The sequence below is a fragment of the Arvicanthis niloticus genome, chromosome 15 (genome assembly GCF_011762505.2).
Source record: "Arvicanthis niloticus isolate mArvNil1 chromosome 15, mArvNil1.pat.X, whole genome shotgun sequence".
Lineage (NCBI taxonomy): Eukaryota > Metazoa > Chordata > Mammalia > Rodentia > Muridae > Arvicanthis > Arvicanthis niloticus.
Window position 1 is genome coordinate 3843572 of NC_047672.1, and position 16510 is coordinate 3860081.

The following is a 16510-nucleotide window of genomic DNA, read 5'->3' on the forward strand; positions in this document are numbered from 1 at the left end:
ACACAGGCCCACAGTGCATTAATACACATGCAACTGTATTTTCAGCTGTATGCCCATACATGCAAGCACACATGCATACATGTTCTTACATTCCTTTGCTTATATGGTCACATATATACACAAGCTCACAAATGTCCACCTTGCTCTCCCTCTCCCTCTCCCTGTCCCCACCCCCTCTAACATGCTCACTCATACACCCACATAGACAGTCATGTAAGACTTTTGCAACCTCCACTGTTCCCTGGTTCTCTCAGCCCACTTGTGCTCAGGCAAGCATCACATCTGTCCCCTTCCCCTTGGCTCTTCTCAGCAGCCTGTAACACTTAAAAGGAGCCACACAGTGATGGAGTAGAGCTTCAGCTAGGAAAACAATCTGGAGTTCCCCATGCCCAGCAGTCAGGCCACATGGGTGCTGAGGGCTCACTCTGCCTGCAGGGCACACACGAGGGTTTCGTGAAGCCCTGAGTGACAGGCCTGCTTCTCCACCCATCCAGGCTCTGGTTCACCTTCCCTTAGATCACAGAGACAGGCACTGGCTATGTGAGGAAGTGGGAGGGACGAGGGGCGGTCAGCTGGACTGGAATGCTGGACACCAGCCTTCCTATGTCACCATCCTAGGTGGAGATTGCACTCGATGTCAGCACACTTAACCTGGGTCCCTGGGCACTGGGTCCTGAAGAGACTGTGTCACACAGGAAACTGTTTAGTGTCTCCTTTATTGCCCAAAAAGAATATTTAAAGTTCAATTTTTTTAAAAAACTGCATGAACACACGTGTTAGGAGCTGGCCTTCCTGGACTGGGGCTGGTTTCCTGCTGAGTTGTGGAGGACTCCATCCGTGCCTCTTTCCTTCCTTCTTGTGTCTCCTAGGATTATGGTGGGTACCTGAGCACTTACATCCTCCCAGCCAAGGGAGAAAATCAAGGTCAGACTTTCATCTGCGGCTCTGCGCTCTCTCCAATAACAGACTTCAAACTCTATGGTAATGGCCTTGATAAGACCCAGGGCTGAGTTTACAGCATGGCTCCATCTTTCATCATCTCTGTGTCCAACAGCAAGACCCCTCCCTCCCCCCATGTATTCTGACTCCCTAGGGCAGGAGGGAAATCTCTAATCAGTATGCAGAGTAAAACACCCCATGAGCAGGACCAGGGCTGGGAGATAGGTTGTCAGGATGACTTGTTGTGGGGTCCAGACTACCTAGGGTGAGAGGGAGCCATCTGCCCAGGTAGACATGGCCTCAGACTACACTGTGTTAGAGTCCTGGGCCATGAACTGTTCTCTCTTTGGATATCCATCCCTTTCTTTGTCAGTGTGTGATTTGACGATACTCAACGCAAAGGCCTAAGTGGCTCTGAGAATACACATTCTGTTCAGGGCTCCAAGGCACCAGGTTGTGAGCCAGACCCAAGGGACCCCATATTAAGTGATGCCAAGAACCTGGAGTATTCTTGTCTCCGGTCTATTAGAGTACTGTGGGAGCCGACCTCCTCTCTGTGAGCCTCCTGTGGACCATGTGCACTTTCTTAGCACCTGTAGACCCCATGCATCAGGCCAGAGCTGGGTAGGGCACTGGTCTAGCAGCCTCTGAGGTTCATGGACCAGAGACTCACAGCTTTAATGCAAATTTTATTGATTTTTTTCATAAGAACACTCCTGCTTCAATTCCTGATAACCTTTCTTATGAAAACATGTGTTGCATGTTGCATTGTTCAAACTCAATGAGACGTTCTTAATTTCTTAATCATGCTATCCCAAATCTGCTTGATTCAAATATGCATGAATTGAACCATACCTACCCCTTTTTCAGTGCTAAGTGTGGGACACAGGGCTTCCCGCATGCTAAGCAGGCACTGGCCCTGCATAGCTCCCCAGCCCACCTGGGTCTTGATGAGCCACAACTGGGAAGTCCCTTTCATTGACCTCCTGACTCATGAAACACTGACACCCTGTGACACTGAGGTGACTCCTTCCTTAATCCCTTGTTTTCCTGGCAGAACAACACTGTAGGGGCTCTGCCTCCTTCTCTGTCACCTGGCATACATCAAGTCATGTGCAGAACCAAGACCCGAGCTGACTTAGAGAAACCCACCAGAAATGACACATTTAAGCATAGCACACATGAACCCGTGTGCGCGCACGCGTGTACACACACACACAACACACACACACACACACACACACACACACACTGTTTGACTCCTATGCCATGACCCAGATGATTAAGAAGATATCTTTTAACACCCAAAGTTTAAGCCCAGAATGGTGGTGCATAGATTTCATCCCAGCACCTGGGAGGCAGAAACAGGTGGATTCTGGTGAATGCACAACCATTCTGGCCTACACATCCAGTTCCCCAACCTGCTAAAACTGCAATAGTGAGACCTTGTCTCAAAACAAAGCAAAACACAAGCCTCGCATTTGCCAGTGGCAGGGGGAGGTCCCACACTGCAGCCTCATTCCTTCCATCTGGGTTCTGTCCCCACTGGAGCCCTGGAGAACCAGAGATGACCCCTTCCCTCTGTCTCTGTCCAGCCTCTGCATTTTCTGAGAGGTACCTTGGCCTCCACGGACTCGACAACAGAGCGTATGAGGTATGTTTGGCATAGCTGCTATTGGGCAAGGCAGTGGACCAGGTGAAACTGGTCAATCTACTATCCCCTTCATCCCACCCTTCCTCCCGCCCCACCCTCAGCCACTCCTGCTTCCAAGGGCTGGTCCTCTCCACCATCAAAACCTTGGGATCACCTTCCCACTGCACTGAACTGGATTAATGTGGCCTCTGTCTGCTCATCTGCTCTCCTGCTTGGCTTTGATGGGTGGGAAGAGAGATGAGAAAACCTATGGAACTGCAGGATGTTGGGGCTCCTGATCCCCCACATCGAGGACTGTTCCCCTGTGGGAGGGTGAGCTGGGAACTGTGCTTCTCACTGCCCCCCCCCCAGCCACCATGTTGTCAGCCATGCACAGGCAGAAGGCCAGCGTCTTGTGGTCAGGCAGAGCTCTGCATGAACAGAGGGACAAGCTTATTCAGTATCACAGGATGACATGATGGCCCTCCAAGGCCGCCTGTGCTTGGAGAACCCCCTTCACTCTCTCCTTTGCCCTTGTCTCCTAAGGGAGTTGCTGGTTTCCCATGCTGGATTCCATGTTTCCCATTCTCCCCGGGACACCTAGCATTTCCCTCCACTTGCCTTGACCCCTCCATCAATGTTCCCACTCCCCACCTGACCGCATCCCCCAGCTAACCCCGTTCCCTTGCCCCACACATGCAGATGACCAAGCTGACACACCGTGTGTCAGCACTGGAGGACCAGCAGTTCCTGATCATCCACGCTACAGCTGACGGTGAGGACAGAGTCCCGCAAAGGCCCCCTGGTGATAAAGGTCCCCTGGTGGTGATGTGAGTTTTGGCCAATGTTTGCTTCTGTTTTCTTCTACAGAAAAAATCCATTTCCAGCACACAGCTGAGCTCATCACACAGCTGATCAAGGGAAAAGCCAATTACAGCTTACAGGTAAGGAATGCTACCTGTTAGGCCAATACTTAAAGCAAGATTGTCCCTGTCATAGTACAGAGCTGAGTGAGGTCCACAGCAGATCACATAAATCCCTTCAGCTGACAGGAACTCAGCTCTATACACAAGCCACCACCGTTCATTCCGAACCACCCTGCCCCACGCTCCTCTTCTAAGCAGTGAGAAAGGCCAAGCCAGCGTATGCACTCCTCCAATGGTTTCTATAGGTGTGGGGAGGGCCCGAGTTGCAGCATAGGTGACCCCCATGGCTGTAGCCCAAGCACCTCTGCCACTGTGGCTGCAATAGAACCACCTATCCCAGGAGCCAAGCTCAGAGACCAAACCCATGATGGCCTTCACTGGTGCCCATTCCTGCCTCCTCCCAGGGATGCACAGGGATGATGCAGGAAACTGCTCTTATTCCTTCTTGCCCTCTGGTTCCTTTGAGGAGACAGCTACAACCTCTTCGTCTTTTAAAATGCAGAGGCAAATGGCACCCTGTCTCCCTCAGAGAGTGTCTGTCTGACTTTGACCACCATCTGCCTGTGCATTCAGCATCTACTAATCCGTGGCAGCCATGTGTGTGGGTTGAATCAGAAAAAGGCCTTTGGCCTGAGGGTTGTTAAATGCTGTGGAGGACTTGGTTACATTGTATCCCAGGGTGTGATACACTCATGATTCGTTAAGTGTGCTCTGCACACATCATGGCATCTGTGCCTAGAAGAGACTCACCTGGGGCCATGCATGGCAGCACAACAGATGCCTCTCAAGGACTCAAGACTTTGCAGTCATGACAAGCTCCAGGGGAGAGCAGAGACAGGGGGCAAAGCAAGAAGGGGCGGGGATGCTGCCTTTCTGTCTTCTGTACATCTCGTGAGTTAAACATACATATTCCAGGCTTTTTAAAAAAAAAGATGATGTCACCCTAAAAGGCATAAGAAGAATACAGGAGTCAGAATGAGACTGGGCTCAAAAACAAAGCAAGATTCCATCCAAGTCAGGCTTGGCTTCTATGCTCATGCAATGCAGGATTTGCACAGCACCTCTAGAGGACAGGTTGTGTCATTGCACCAACCATATACAAAAGAGCCAATCTGCATGACATGTCTGTGTAGTATTCAATTCTCACAAAAACATTATGAACCAGACTTTATTCAGTTTTCCTTCCCACATTACCTGGACCCAAGACACAGCCCTGTGAGTGTGCACCAAAACGCATGTGAGGGTCCAGACAGCAGGCGACCTGGGGCTCATTCCCATCCTCAGAGAACCACTTAGCCAGAAGTCTGTGTGTCTGTATGTCTGTATGTCTCTCTCTCTCTCTCTCTCTCTCTCTCTCTCTCTCTCTCTCTCTGTCTCTCTCTCTCTCTCTCTCTCTCTCTCTCTCTCTGTGTGTGTGTGTGTGTGTGTGTGAGAGAGAGAGAGAGAGAGAGAGAGACAGAGAGAGAGACAGAGAGAGAGACAGAGAGACAGAGAGAGAGACAGAGAGAGAGAGAGAGAGAGAGAGACCCTATAGCTCCTGAGTGTTATACTCTGGTTGTAAATTAGGAAAAGTAGCTCTGGCCATTGAGTCCTCTAAATGAGGCGTTCTCCAAGTTTTCTCACCTAATCCTTACTATATCCACTGCCCTTGGTGAGGGGAAGAAAGGTGCCAAGGGAGGAGCTCTTGAGAAGACTGATCAGTTTTCATGACCTGCTAGGGCTGCAAGAGCCCTCTCTGCCTGGTACAGAAACAGCGCTCCCCAGAGCAGAGGGCACTGAAGCTGGGACCCCAGCAGCTAGGAAAATCATCCTGCAACTAGACTTCAGAGTGTGGGGCCCTGGCCTTTTCTACACTACATATCCTCCATGCCTCAGCAGTCAATCTCTTTAGGAGGGTGACGTGTGGGTGAGAAACCTCTCTCTTCTCCCTTCACAGATCTACCCAGATGAAAGTCACTACTTCCACAGTGTGGCGCTCAAGCAGCACCTGTACAGGTCTATCATCGGCTTCTTTGAGGAATGTTTCAGGATCCAGGACAAGCTACCAACAGCCACAGCAAAAGAGGACGAGGAGGAGGACTAATCACGCTTGAGACCTAAGCACAGACATGGCTCTTTCTACAATATGCAACTGAGGAATCCCCTTACCACCACCACCCTCCCTCCAAGGGCAGTGGGAGTGGAGGTGCCAGCGCTCCATAGCATGTGTCTCCATTCCGAAGGTCATTTGGTGGTGGGCACCAAGCTCCAGGTGGAAAGGAGTCACCACACAGCCTGGAACAACCCCATCTCAGCAGCATGGCCTATTCCTGGCCCCCAGGGACTGACACATCCCATGTCCCTTCCCCGAGGGACAAAGCAAAGGACAGATGACAGAGGGCACACTTTGAGCCCGAGAAAACCAGCACTTAAGTTGGAGCTTTCTCTCTGTGACCTTGAGACCCACCATCTGCACTTGCACTGCATTGCTGTTCCCACCTGTCAGTCCTGTCTGGCGTCCTGTCTGACAGAGCTGCGCTGTAGGAAGGGATAGCATGGTTGTCTCCGCAGTGCCCAGACATGCCAGGCCCCTCTCCATTGTTAGAAAAGCCCCCGCTGTCCCTATCTGCATCAAGAAAACAGGTCTTTTTATGTACAAAGTAAGACTATAGCTCTGCCCATGGTTAACCTTGTAGAACTGCTTTCTGTTTTTTCTATGATTTAACTGGATACCCCACCGTCTCTACCCTGAACTGTCTCACTCTGAGTTTCTTTCTGTCTTTTGTTGCTTTACTTACCATGTTGCTTGTTTGGATAAAGAGATTATTCTGGAACACCTGCTGTCTCTGTTAAACTTGGTGGAGGTACTGCAGACACCAAGAACACAGAGCACCCAGCAGACCTCACTGAAAGCCAATCAGTAAAACCTTCTATCCCGACTGGTGATAGAACTTGCCTGTGGATCCACCACCCATCACATGTGTCCTTACAACTGATACCCTTTCTCTCCCCGCCCCCCCAATCAGTTGTCCAGTCTTTTCAGGTAACATTTGCTTAAAAACCACAAGACAGTACATTGGGTTCCACTCCTAGGTCTGCCCAGTAAGCCAACGTCATGAGTATCTGACAGGCAGTGTGGGAGAACTCCCTGTCAACACCAGCCCCAGAGATGACTCCTCCCTCCTGCTCTGACAATGAGATTGGTGAGCTTCCTTCAACCTCATCAGCCCTGTAAGATACACACCGACCAGATGTGTGACTGCTGTCACCATGTATATTTCATTCCGTTGTATATAAAACGAGAAACGTGTGTCTGGCGTCTGTGCAGCCCCACCCCCTCTGAGGCGCTTGTGTTGAGCTTGCATGCAGACACCTCTCTGGCTTTTCCAAAAGTGCCAGTTTGAAATATACCGATCATCATCACTCCCTCTTGGGATTGTTGATGACCTGTACATCAGTTTTCATTGTCCCGGGACACTCCTTTCTGGGGTGTCCCGAAACCCTGTCCTCAGAGATGTGTCCATGTTGATATCCTTTTGTTGTTGTTGATGCTTGGAGGCTTTGGTTGCATCCACATGAGCTTGGAGCATTGGTCCATGTTAGGTCTGTTGGAAGAGTTGCATCCTGGGCTTTCTTCCATAGGCAATGCATCGACATTGGTGAGAAGGAACCTTGTGCTGACAGACAGAGCGAGCTTTCATACTTCAACAGGTTTGGCCAATGGCAAAGCCCAGGAGAAGCCAGCTCTGGCTGCAAGAAGGGTCCGGGGCCGCGGGGATGTGGCATGGTAGCGTCTGTCATCCATGGAATAAAACATTATTTTACCACTCAGGTTGTTTTTTTTTTTTTCTTCTTACTTTCGTCCATTGGCTCCTGTCTTCGTCAGGGTTTCTATTCCTGTAGAAACATCAGGACCAAGAAGCAAGTTGGGGAGGAAAGGGTTTATTCAGCTTACACTTCCACATTGCTGCTCATCACCAAAGGAAGTCAGGACTGGAACTCGCACAGAGCAGGAAGCAGGAGCTGATGCAGAGGTCATGGAGGGATGTTACTTACTGGCTTGCTCAGTTTGCTTTCTTTTAGAACCGAAGACTATCAGCCCAGGGATGGCATCACCCACAGCGGGCCCTCCCGCCCTTGATCACTAATTGAGAAAATGCCTTACAGCTGGATCTCATGGAGGCATTTCCTCAAGGGAGGTTTCTTTCTTTGTGATAACTCCATCGTTGTCAAGTTGACACACAAAATCAGCGAGTACAACTCTCATCAAAAATTGGGCAGGGCTTCAAGACATGGTTTTTTGGTTTGGAATTCCCCTCCTTCCTTTGGAGTGGGAGGAGGATGTCTGACTATGTAGCTATGGCTGGCCTGGAATTCAGTATGCAGACCAGGTTGTCCTCAAACTCAAAGATCCACCTGTGTCTTAGTTAGGGATTTACATCTGTGATCAAACATCATGGCCAAGGCAACTCTTATAAGGACAACATTTAATTGGGGCTGGCTCACAGGTTCAGAGAGTCAGTCCATTATCATCAAGGTGGAAGCATGGCAGCATCCAGGCAGGCATGGTGCAGAAGGAGGTGAGAGTTCTACACCTTCCTCTGAAGGCTGATAGAAGAAAACTGGCTTCCAGGCAGCTAGGATGAGGGTCTTAAAGCCCACACCCACAGTGACACACCTACTCCAACAGGGCCACACCTCCCAATAGTGCCACTCTCTGGGCCAAGCATATTCAAACCATCACAACCTACCTCTTGTACGTCATCAAGCCCAGCCTGTTCTGTTAATGAGAAGTGGAGTTCACTTTTTATAATTAGCATGCATTGCACATCATAATAACTGCTGTGACATTTTCATACATATATGATACATCGTGATCATGTGTACCTCTGCTCTCATCCTCTCCACTCCTGCTGACCCTTCCTTTTTTCAAACAGCGCCCCCCACACACACACACCTTAATGCCCTTTTGGGAGTTGGGGGTGGACTATCGAATTTGATTAGGGGTGCTTACATGAGCAAAGGCGAGGGGTTACAAGCAACTTCGCAGTAACTACACCCCTGAAGAAAATGTCTCCTCTTCTTCCAGCCATGATAGGCATCAGTAGCTCCTTAGGGAGAGCAGGACTTCATTCGCCCCTCCCACACGTAGGACAGAACACTGCAGCCCAGTCTTGTCTGGTAACCACAGGTGCTGTGAGTTCCTAAGTGTAACAGCCATATCTTATCTAGGGAACAGCATCTCACAGCGCTCTCCGAATCCCTGGCTCTTCTAGTCTTTCCTTCCATCTTCAACGGTGTTTCTGTACCCTGGTGTGGGTGATGTCGAGATCTCATTTAAAGATGATCACAAAACAATCTCTTATTCTCAGGGCCTTTATGGTGCCCACGGCAAAAGAACCTCCTCTGACCAAAGACATTAGCAGCACTGACTTATGAACATAATTATGAATATTTAGAAGGTAATTTAAAGCACACAGCATATCCACTTAGCTAAACAGGAATAGTAGCATCCCAGCAGGGCCTCTGCCCACCCCAGTCATGGCTTCCCAGCAGGGCCTCTGCCCACCCCAGCCATGGCTTCCCAGCAGGGCCTCTGCCCACCCCAGCCATGGCTTCCCAGCAGGGCCTCTGCCCACCCCAGCCATGGCTTCCCAGCAGGGCCTCTGCCCACCCCAGCCATGGCTTCCCAGCAGGGCCTCTGCCCACCCAGCCATGGCTTTTGACCAGGTTTATAGTACTTGAGTTCCCTCCAGTGGAGCCAACCCCAGATCCAATCAGAAAGTGGTTGGTCCCCCCATAACAATCATGCCACTGTTACACCAGTAGGCACACCTCCCTGGCTGTTTGTTGTGCACACTTTGCCCACAACTGGGAAGACTGCTAGCTAATGGCTTTCTCCCCCAGTAGCCTGCGTTCTGGCACTGTGGAAGCTAGCTATACTGCCAGCTCAGTTCCAGCTCTATTTTTCTTTGTGCCAAGAAACCAAAATGTGCAGTGTCTTTCAAAAAAAAAAAAAAAAAGGCATGTTTGAAATACTCATTGATCCCCCAAATTGATGTATGGAGCGTCCTGAATTCATCAAGTAAAACCCATATAAGCTGGGGGCTGAGAATGGTGGCTATACTTGACATCTCTGCACTTGGAAGGGAGAGAATGGAGTCCAAGGTACTTCTTAACTACATAACAAGCTCAAGGCCGCAGGGGGAAAACGAGAAAAGAAAGAAAAGAGAGGAGAGAGGATGGGGAGGAGAAGGATAAAGAGGGGCTGGAGAGATGGTTAAGACCAGGGTTTGGTTCCCAGCACACTTGTGATAGCTCACAACCATCTGAACCCCAGTTCAGGATCTAACTCCCTCTTCTGGCCTGTGTGGGCACCATGCATGCATATGTTTCACATACATACATGCAGGCAAGACACCTACACAGATACAAAATAAAGTTAAAGAAAGAAGAGAAGTAAAAGTAAAGAGGACTGAAGGGAAGGGAGGAAGGGAAGGAAAGGAGGAGAACAGGAGAGGAGGCAAAGGGGGAGGAGGGCAGGGGAGGAGGGGAGGAGGGGAGGAGGGGAGGAGAGAAGCAAAGCACACTTGTGGCAGCTGGATTGAGAGTAGTTGTAAAGTTAAAGGAACAGAAAGACAGCAGGGTCTGCACAGAAACCTCAGTTAGCTTGGAGCTGCTGCCCTGTATGGCACTACCTGAAGGCTGACAGGGGCAGAGAGGCAGAGTCCTGACAGTTCCTCAAGGAGCCAGGACTGCAGTCAGGCACTGTGGCCTTGAAAGTGCCTCACTTTCAGGCACAAAGGGTCAAGTGTTTCCTGTTCACTGGGGCAAATGCTGAGGCTTAGGTTTGGAGTGCTGTCAGGAATGGGCCCCCCCAAGCAGACTGACACCACTGACACTGTAACGGGATTCTGACCACCTTCTGAGAGATGGGGCTTAGATAAATTATTTAGAGGCACTGGGGCTGTCTCTAGCTGGGAAGCAGAAATTTTAATACCCAAAAACCCTGCTGTGGCTGTGGGCTGTGGCTGTCCCGAGTCATCTGAGTGTCACCTGTCACCAGACATCCTGTGACGATCTCCTGAAGTACCGGTTGGGGGACTGAGACCCAGGGACAAGTTCCACGAAATCCCAACTTCCTGCACTACAGCTATTTGTACATTAGGCAACCGTGCAGGGTGTTGTTCCCACAATAGGTACCCAGAGCCTGCTCCTGAGAGCCCAGAAGGGTCAAGGAGCAGACTTACAGCAAAATGGGCAGACTTCTACAAGCCAGAAATAAAAGCATGAGGAAGGTGGGGGCACTGTCAGGGGAGCCCTGGGGAAGGTTACAGTTAATCCAAGGCTGAGGCCAGAGTTAATCCAAGGTAGAGCCCCCTGCCCAAGAGCCCCAATGTTGTCAGGGTGATGAGGAAGCCAAGCTGGAGGCAGGAAAAGATCCTGGACTGGTGAGGCCTCTCAAGGACATCCACCACAGCCTGTCTTAGCTCAGCAGCCCCCTCTCACCTGAAGGGCCAGCACAGACCCACCCTGTGCACTCATGCCAATGACATGTGTGTGACTTGCCCCTCAGCAAGCCTGCTGGGATACAGGGGGTGTCAAGGCCTGGAGTTGCTCCTGAAGGGCACCTCTGCCCATCTCAGCATGGCTATACTGTCTCCCAGCCCCAGTTCCTTCCTTGCTGCCCCCAGGGAGTCTGAAAGTCACTGATCCAAGGCATTAGACAGGATCCCTACTGTCAGTTCCCAAAATAGTTTCTGTGAGGGCCCTTACCACACTGGAGTGTTACCATGAGGCCAGCCACAGAGGAAAAGGCAGTGTTCAGAGATGGCAAGAGGCTCTACAGTTCCTGTGGACACCTCACCCTCCCCTTCCCTCCCCCCTTCTCCCTCTCCCATCCCTCTCTTCCTCTTGGTCTGGCTCTTGACACTTAATCTGGATAACTCAGCTGCCATCTTTCAAGGTCACCTCCATAGCCCTAAGCTGAGTTCCAGGTGGCTTTGAGGCAGGTAGATAAGAAACAAACTTGAACAGGGGCTCCCCAGCACCATAGTGCTGTGTGAGGGCTGCAGTCCCCAGCACCAGCTGGATGCAGTCACAAAAGACCCTGAGCTGGACAAACATGGCAACCAAGTGGATCTCTGACTGTTCTAAGCTGACAAGTATTTATTCCAACACTGACAAAGACCTTGAGTCCCCAGTGCAGAAGACCATATCTTAGCTGCTTCCTGGGACCCAGGGATTCTCTTGATCTGGTCATAAGACACCAGAGGTCTCACCTGTGCAAACCCTCTATGATCATTTCTTCTGGGTAGATAATGAGGGAAATTCTTTCTGCACCCTGTGGCCCTGGCTTGCCCTTCAATTGCAGAGAGCTTCTTCTGTGTCAGCCAAAGTCACACAAGCCAGCAAAGGCCTTGACATTCAGTTTTATATGGGTAAAAGTGCCTTAATGGCCGGCAGGGCTGGCTTCATATCAGATAATAGAATCTCACAGCTCTGGTGCTGATCTGACAGCTGCTAGCAGCTACAGAGCCAGAGAAATGGCAGCCAGACCCCCTCTATGTCTTCAGTGTAAAGCCAAGCCATGAATTCCCAAGGTCGCTTGCCCTGACATGCTACAGCTCAGCTTGCTGTGATGTGTCATGCTTGCTAACTGGTGTTTCTCCAGCCAATCTGAATTCTTCATGTTTCCCAGAAACAGTGTCACACACAACTGTCACAGAGAAAGAAGTGACCACAGCAAGCTAGCTGCTCTGTTCCACTTGTGTCTCAGACCCTATAAATAACACATCAGATGTCACTAACTCCTTTATTGCATGGGGCGGGGGAAGGCCCCCCCCCATTCTGTTTTATAAAATGGCGGTGGTGGTGTGGCAGAAGGGATCACCAGAGAGGGCCTGTGCCGAGTCATACCTCCAAGAATCAGCCGTGAGACAGGCTTATTATAAAAGAGTTTATTTGCAGTAAGGGAACCAGGAGAAGGGGGTAGAGGTAGAAAAAGGAGGGGGAGAGGAAGAAGGAGAGAGAGAGAGAGAGAGAGAGAGAGAGAGAGAGAGAGAGAGGAGGGGAGGGGGAGAGGGAGGGAAAGGAAGAGGAGGGGAGAAGGATGGAGGGAGAGAGGGAAAGGGAGAGGGAGAGAGAAAGGGAGAGGGAGAGGGAGAGAGAAAGGGAGAGGGAGAGGGAGAGAGAAAGGGAGAGGGAGAGGGAGAGGGAGAGGGAGAGGGAGAGGGAGAGGGAGAGGGAGAGGGAGAGGGAGAGAGAGAGAGAGAGAGGAAGAGGAGGGGAGGGGGAGAGGGAGGGAAAGGAAGAGGAGGGGAGAGGGATGGAGGGAGAGAGGGAAAGGGAGAGGGAGAGAGAAAGGGAGAGGGAGAAGGAGAGAGAAAGGGAGAGAGAGAGGGAGAGGGAGAGAGAAAGGGAGAGGGAGAGGGAGAGGGAGAGGGAGAGGGAGAGGGAGAGGGAGAGGGAGAGGGAGAGGGAGAGGGAGAGGGAGAGGGAGAGGGAGAGGGAGAGGGAGAGGGAGAGGGAGAGGGAGAGGGAGAGGGAGAGGGAGAGGGAGAGGGAGAGGGAGAGGGAGGAGAGGGAGAGGGAGAGGGAGAGGGAGAGGGAGAGAGGCTAGTACCTGACTGTTGCTAGGTAACTGTTGGGCGGAGATAGAGAAAATGCTAACACCTGGTGGATACTTATCATTGTCCTGAGTAGAGACCCCATCTAATGCATGTGGCTTCAAAAAACGACCCTGAACCAGGAAACAGCCAGAGGAGATGGAGCAATCCCCATGGACACAGAGTGAGCACAGTGTACCCCTGAAGACCGCTAGTGTCATATTCAAGGGCTAAAAGAGAGTCAGCAGGACCTCAGCCAATTCTCACAGTGGGCAGAGCCCCGAAAGTCTGTTTGCCAATAAAAGTCCCTCCACATGTTCTGTCTATAATAGCACCCCTGGGCTTTGGGAGCAGGGGTGAGCAGGCAGTCGGCAGATCGTGGGCCTGAGTTCATCAAGGCAGATCTCCACCCAAGAAAGTCAATGTCTATGAGACCAGGCCTCATCCCAGCACTGGGATGACATGGACCATGTCAGCACCTGCCCTGGGAGTTGGCTCACTGGTTCAAAGTGCCTTCCAGAAAAACCCCAAGGTAGGACAAGTGAGATGTCTCAGCAGGTAAAGGTGCCTGCTGTCAAGCCTGAGGGCATGAGTTTGATCTCCTGGACTCCCCAAAAGTACTCTTTGATTACACATATGTATACACACACTAGATAAACAAGCAAAACCACCCACACAGGATGAAGTGCTCTCAGCCCACCAGACAGCCTGACAGAAGGGTCTGGAAGGTTAGGTCTGCTCTTTATCACTGCTTCACTCTCTTAAGCCTTTGGTCCAAACCCTCTGGGAAACCTGTTCCAGAGCCCAGTGTCACAGTAGGGGCTTCAAGTGAAGTGTCAGTGGGCAGTGAATCTGGCCTCCCCACCCCTGGGTCTCAGCCACACCCTTGAGCAACTTTTCTGTCTTATCTTCTGATGACATCTGATCATGTGTTTATCTTGACGTTACCCAGGGTAACATTGCAGACTTAAAAAGCAGAGGAGATGACAGTAAAGTGGGGTCCGAAGAAGCATCTAGAGATATCATTCCGGAGTGAGGAAACTGCCTAAGACACCACCCGAGTGTCACCTCCTACCTGCACTGGGTCTCTGTACCATCCTGAGGGTCGCCTGGACCAAAGCCTCCTGTTGGGGGCCGACTTTTAGCAGAAAGCGGCTATCAGCTTTGCAGCCATCTTGAGCCATATACCCTGACATGAGACTTGGATTACAATAGCCTACAACAGCTGAGCACACTCCGATAATCTTGGTTTAGATACCTTGGGTTTGTGAGATTAAAGGTGTGTGAGATTAAAGGTGTGTGAGATTAATGCTGTGTAACTTAAGAGTATGACTTAGAAGTGTAGAGATCAGATTTAGAGACAAGACCTAAGGGCATGATTAAAGGTGTGACCAAAAGGCATGGCTTAGAAGTGAGACATATAAAAGGCAGAGGCAGACGGGAGAGAATGAGACAGAGATCAGGGGATCAGACACAGCAGACATAGCACAGAGAAACAGTACAACTTGGAGGAAAACAGATTACCTGACATTAGGTAGAAGACACTTTTAGGAGACACTTAGAGGAAGAGAGACTGAAGAATAAATGGGATTGAAACACACTCTGTCGGGTCTCCATTCTTCGAGTCCGCCCTCACCCTCTCTCTTGCTGAACCCAACCCACAGACTGGAGCGGCAGCTTGGGCCAAGATACAGTGGCCGCCAAACTTGGGGCAGCCCGGGCCTCAACATTTTGCTCAGGCCGAGACATTTTTGGCGCCCGAACAGGGACTCGAGCTTAGGCCCCAACAGCCTCCGGCCAAATCCTCTGCTCTCCTGCATGGCACGGCCCCACCGCACTTTCTTGATGTCTAGAACCATGAGGCTACAAGTACCCAAGAAGCCACTTACTCCATCCTGCCTAGCTCCCTCCACAACCCATGCTCCTGTGAAGGAGACAACCTGGAAAACACATTTCCCAGTTGTCCAGCCTATTTTTCTCCCTCCTTCCTTAGGCCACTCCAAGGCTCTAGAGACCCAGCCATCCATGCAGAGCCAAAGGCTGTCCTGGGATAGGGTGGACATTCATGATAATCTGAAGAGCCCGAGGCTGGGTCCAGCGGCTGGGCAGAGCTATGTAATCTTGCTGACGTCCCCTGGAAGGAAAGCTGAGATCTTTATCAAATATCAGAGCCAAGGTCCTCTTTGGCAGATGATAATAGAGAGTGAGTGGCTGGGTTGGAGAGAGGACTCAGCCGGTAAAGGCACTCAAAGCTCTTACAAGGGGTATGAGTTCAGTTCCCACACGCACATGTCAGCTGCGGTGGTTTGAATGACGGCAACACCTGTAGGCACGTATATTTACATGCTTAGTCCACAGCTGATGGACTGTTTGGGAGGAAGTATGTCACTTGGGAGTGGGCTTTGAGGTGCCAAAAGCCAACACCAGCCCCAGCCCTTTCTCTTCCTCTCCCCCTCTCTTGGCGTAAAGTACTCAAGGCCTGAAGCCTAGGCATGCATGGGGGCTCAGTAACTGTGCGAGTTAACTTTATTTAGCACAGGCTAGAGTCATCTAAGAGGAGAAAACCTCACTTGAGAAAAATGTGTCCATTAGATCAGGCTGTGTGTGACCTGTAGGGCATTTTCTTACTTAGAAATTTATGGAGGTAGGTCCAGCCCATCGTGGGAGGGGCCGCCCCTGGGCTGGTGATCCTGGTTCTATGAGAAAGCAGGCTGAGCAAGCCAGGAGAACCGTGTCAATAACCAGCACCTCTCCATGGACCGTGCACCAGCTCCTGCCTCCAGTTCTGGCCCTGTTTAAGTTCCTGCCCTGACTCCCTTCAGTGAGGGGCTGCGATGCAGAAGTGTAAACCACACAGACCCTCTCTTTCCCAGCTTGCTTTTCGTCATGGTGTTTCATCACAGCAATAGTAACCTGATGGGAGCATAAAGGTCTTTTCACCCACAGATCTCTAGGGAAACCAGGAATGTTAATCATGCAGGGGTGTTCCCTAAGTAGAGGGGATAAAATGCTTGTTTTCTGCCTGGAAGGCTGGGAGTAGATTTTGTTAACACCCTGGTGGTCTTTGGAGGCACACCTCTCCACGAATGTTTATCCCAGACCTTTATCTTCATCTCACATTTAGTAGAAACCATCCTTAGGGGAGATGCCACGTATACTCTGTGGCTCGCTGACCTCTCTGCTAACAGTCTGGGACCACACTAGATTCTAGGCCTTTAGCTACAGAACCCACCCTCATGGTCACATGTACATTGTAAAGGAGTTTCTAAGTTGTCACAGATGTGTTTATAAAAAGATAAAGAGAGGTGTAAGGTGACCAGCAGGTAAACATGTGTTTATTGCTCTTTGCATCCAAGTTAAGGACCCACCACAGCCTTGTAGCCTCTGCTACAGAGAAGGCCTGGAGACGCTGACTCCTGGATCCT

General features: G+C 50.8%; 1 protein-coding gene across 5 annotated transcripts in view; it reads left to right on the forward strand.

Annotated features, from left to right (window-relative positions):
* Dpp6 (dipeptidyl peptidase like 6) overlaps positions 1-7306 on the forward strand; it is an 859276-nt gene extending 851970 nt beyond the window's left edge. For all 5 annotated transcript variants that reach the window (XM_076913275.1, XM_034518902.2, XM_034518899.2 and 2 more), the window contains exons 22-26: positions 870-981; positions 2535-2593; positions 3275-3347; positions 3443-3516; positions 5435-7306. In XM_076913275.1, the coding sequence (XP_076769390.1) occupies positions 870-981; positions 2535-2593; positions 3275-3347; positions 3443-3516; positions 5435-5581 (465 nt within the window). In that variant the 3' untranslated portion in view covers positions 5582-7306. The remainder of the gene's footprint in view (positions 1-869; positions 982-2534; positions 2594-3274; positions 3348-3442; positions 3517-5434) is intronic.
* Positions 7307-16510: the final 9204 nt, after the last annotated feature.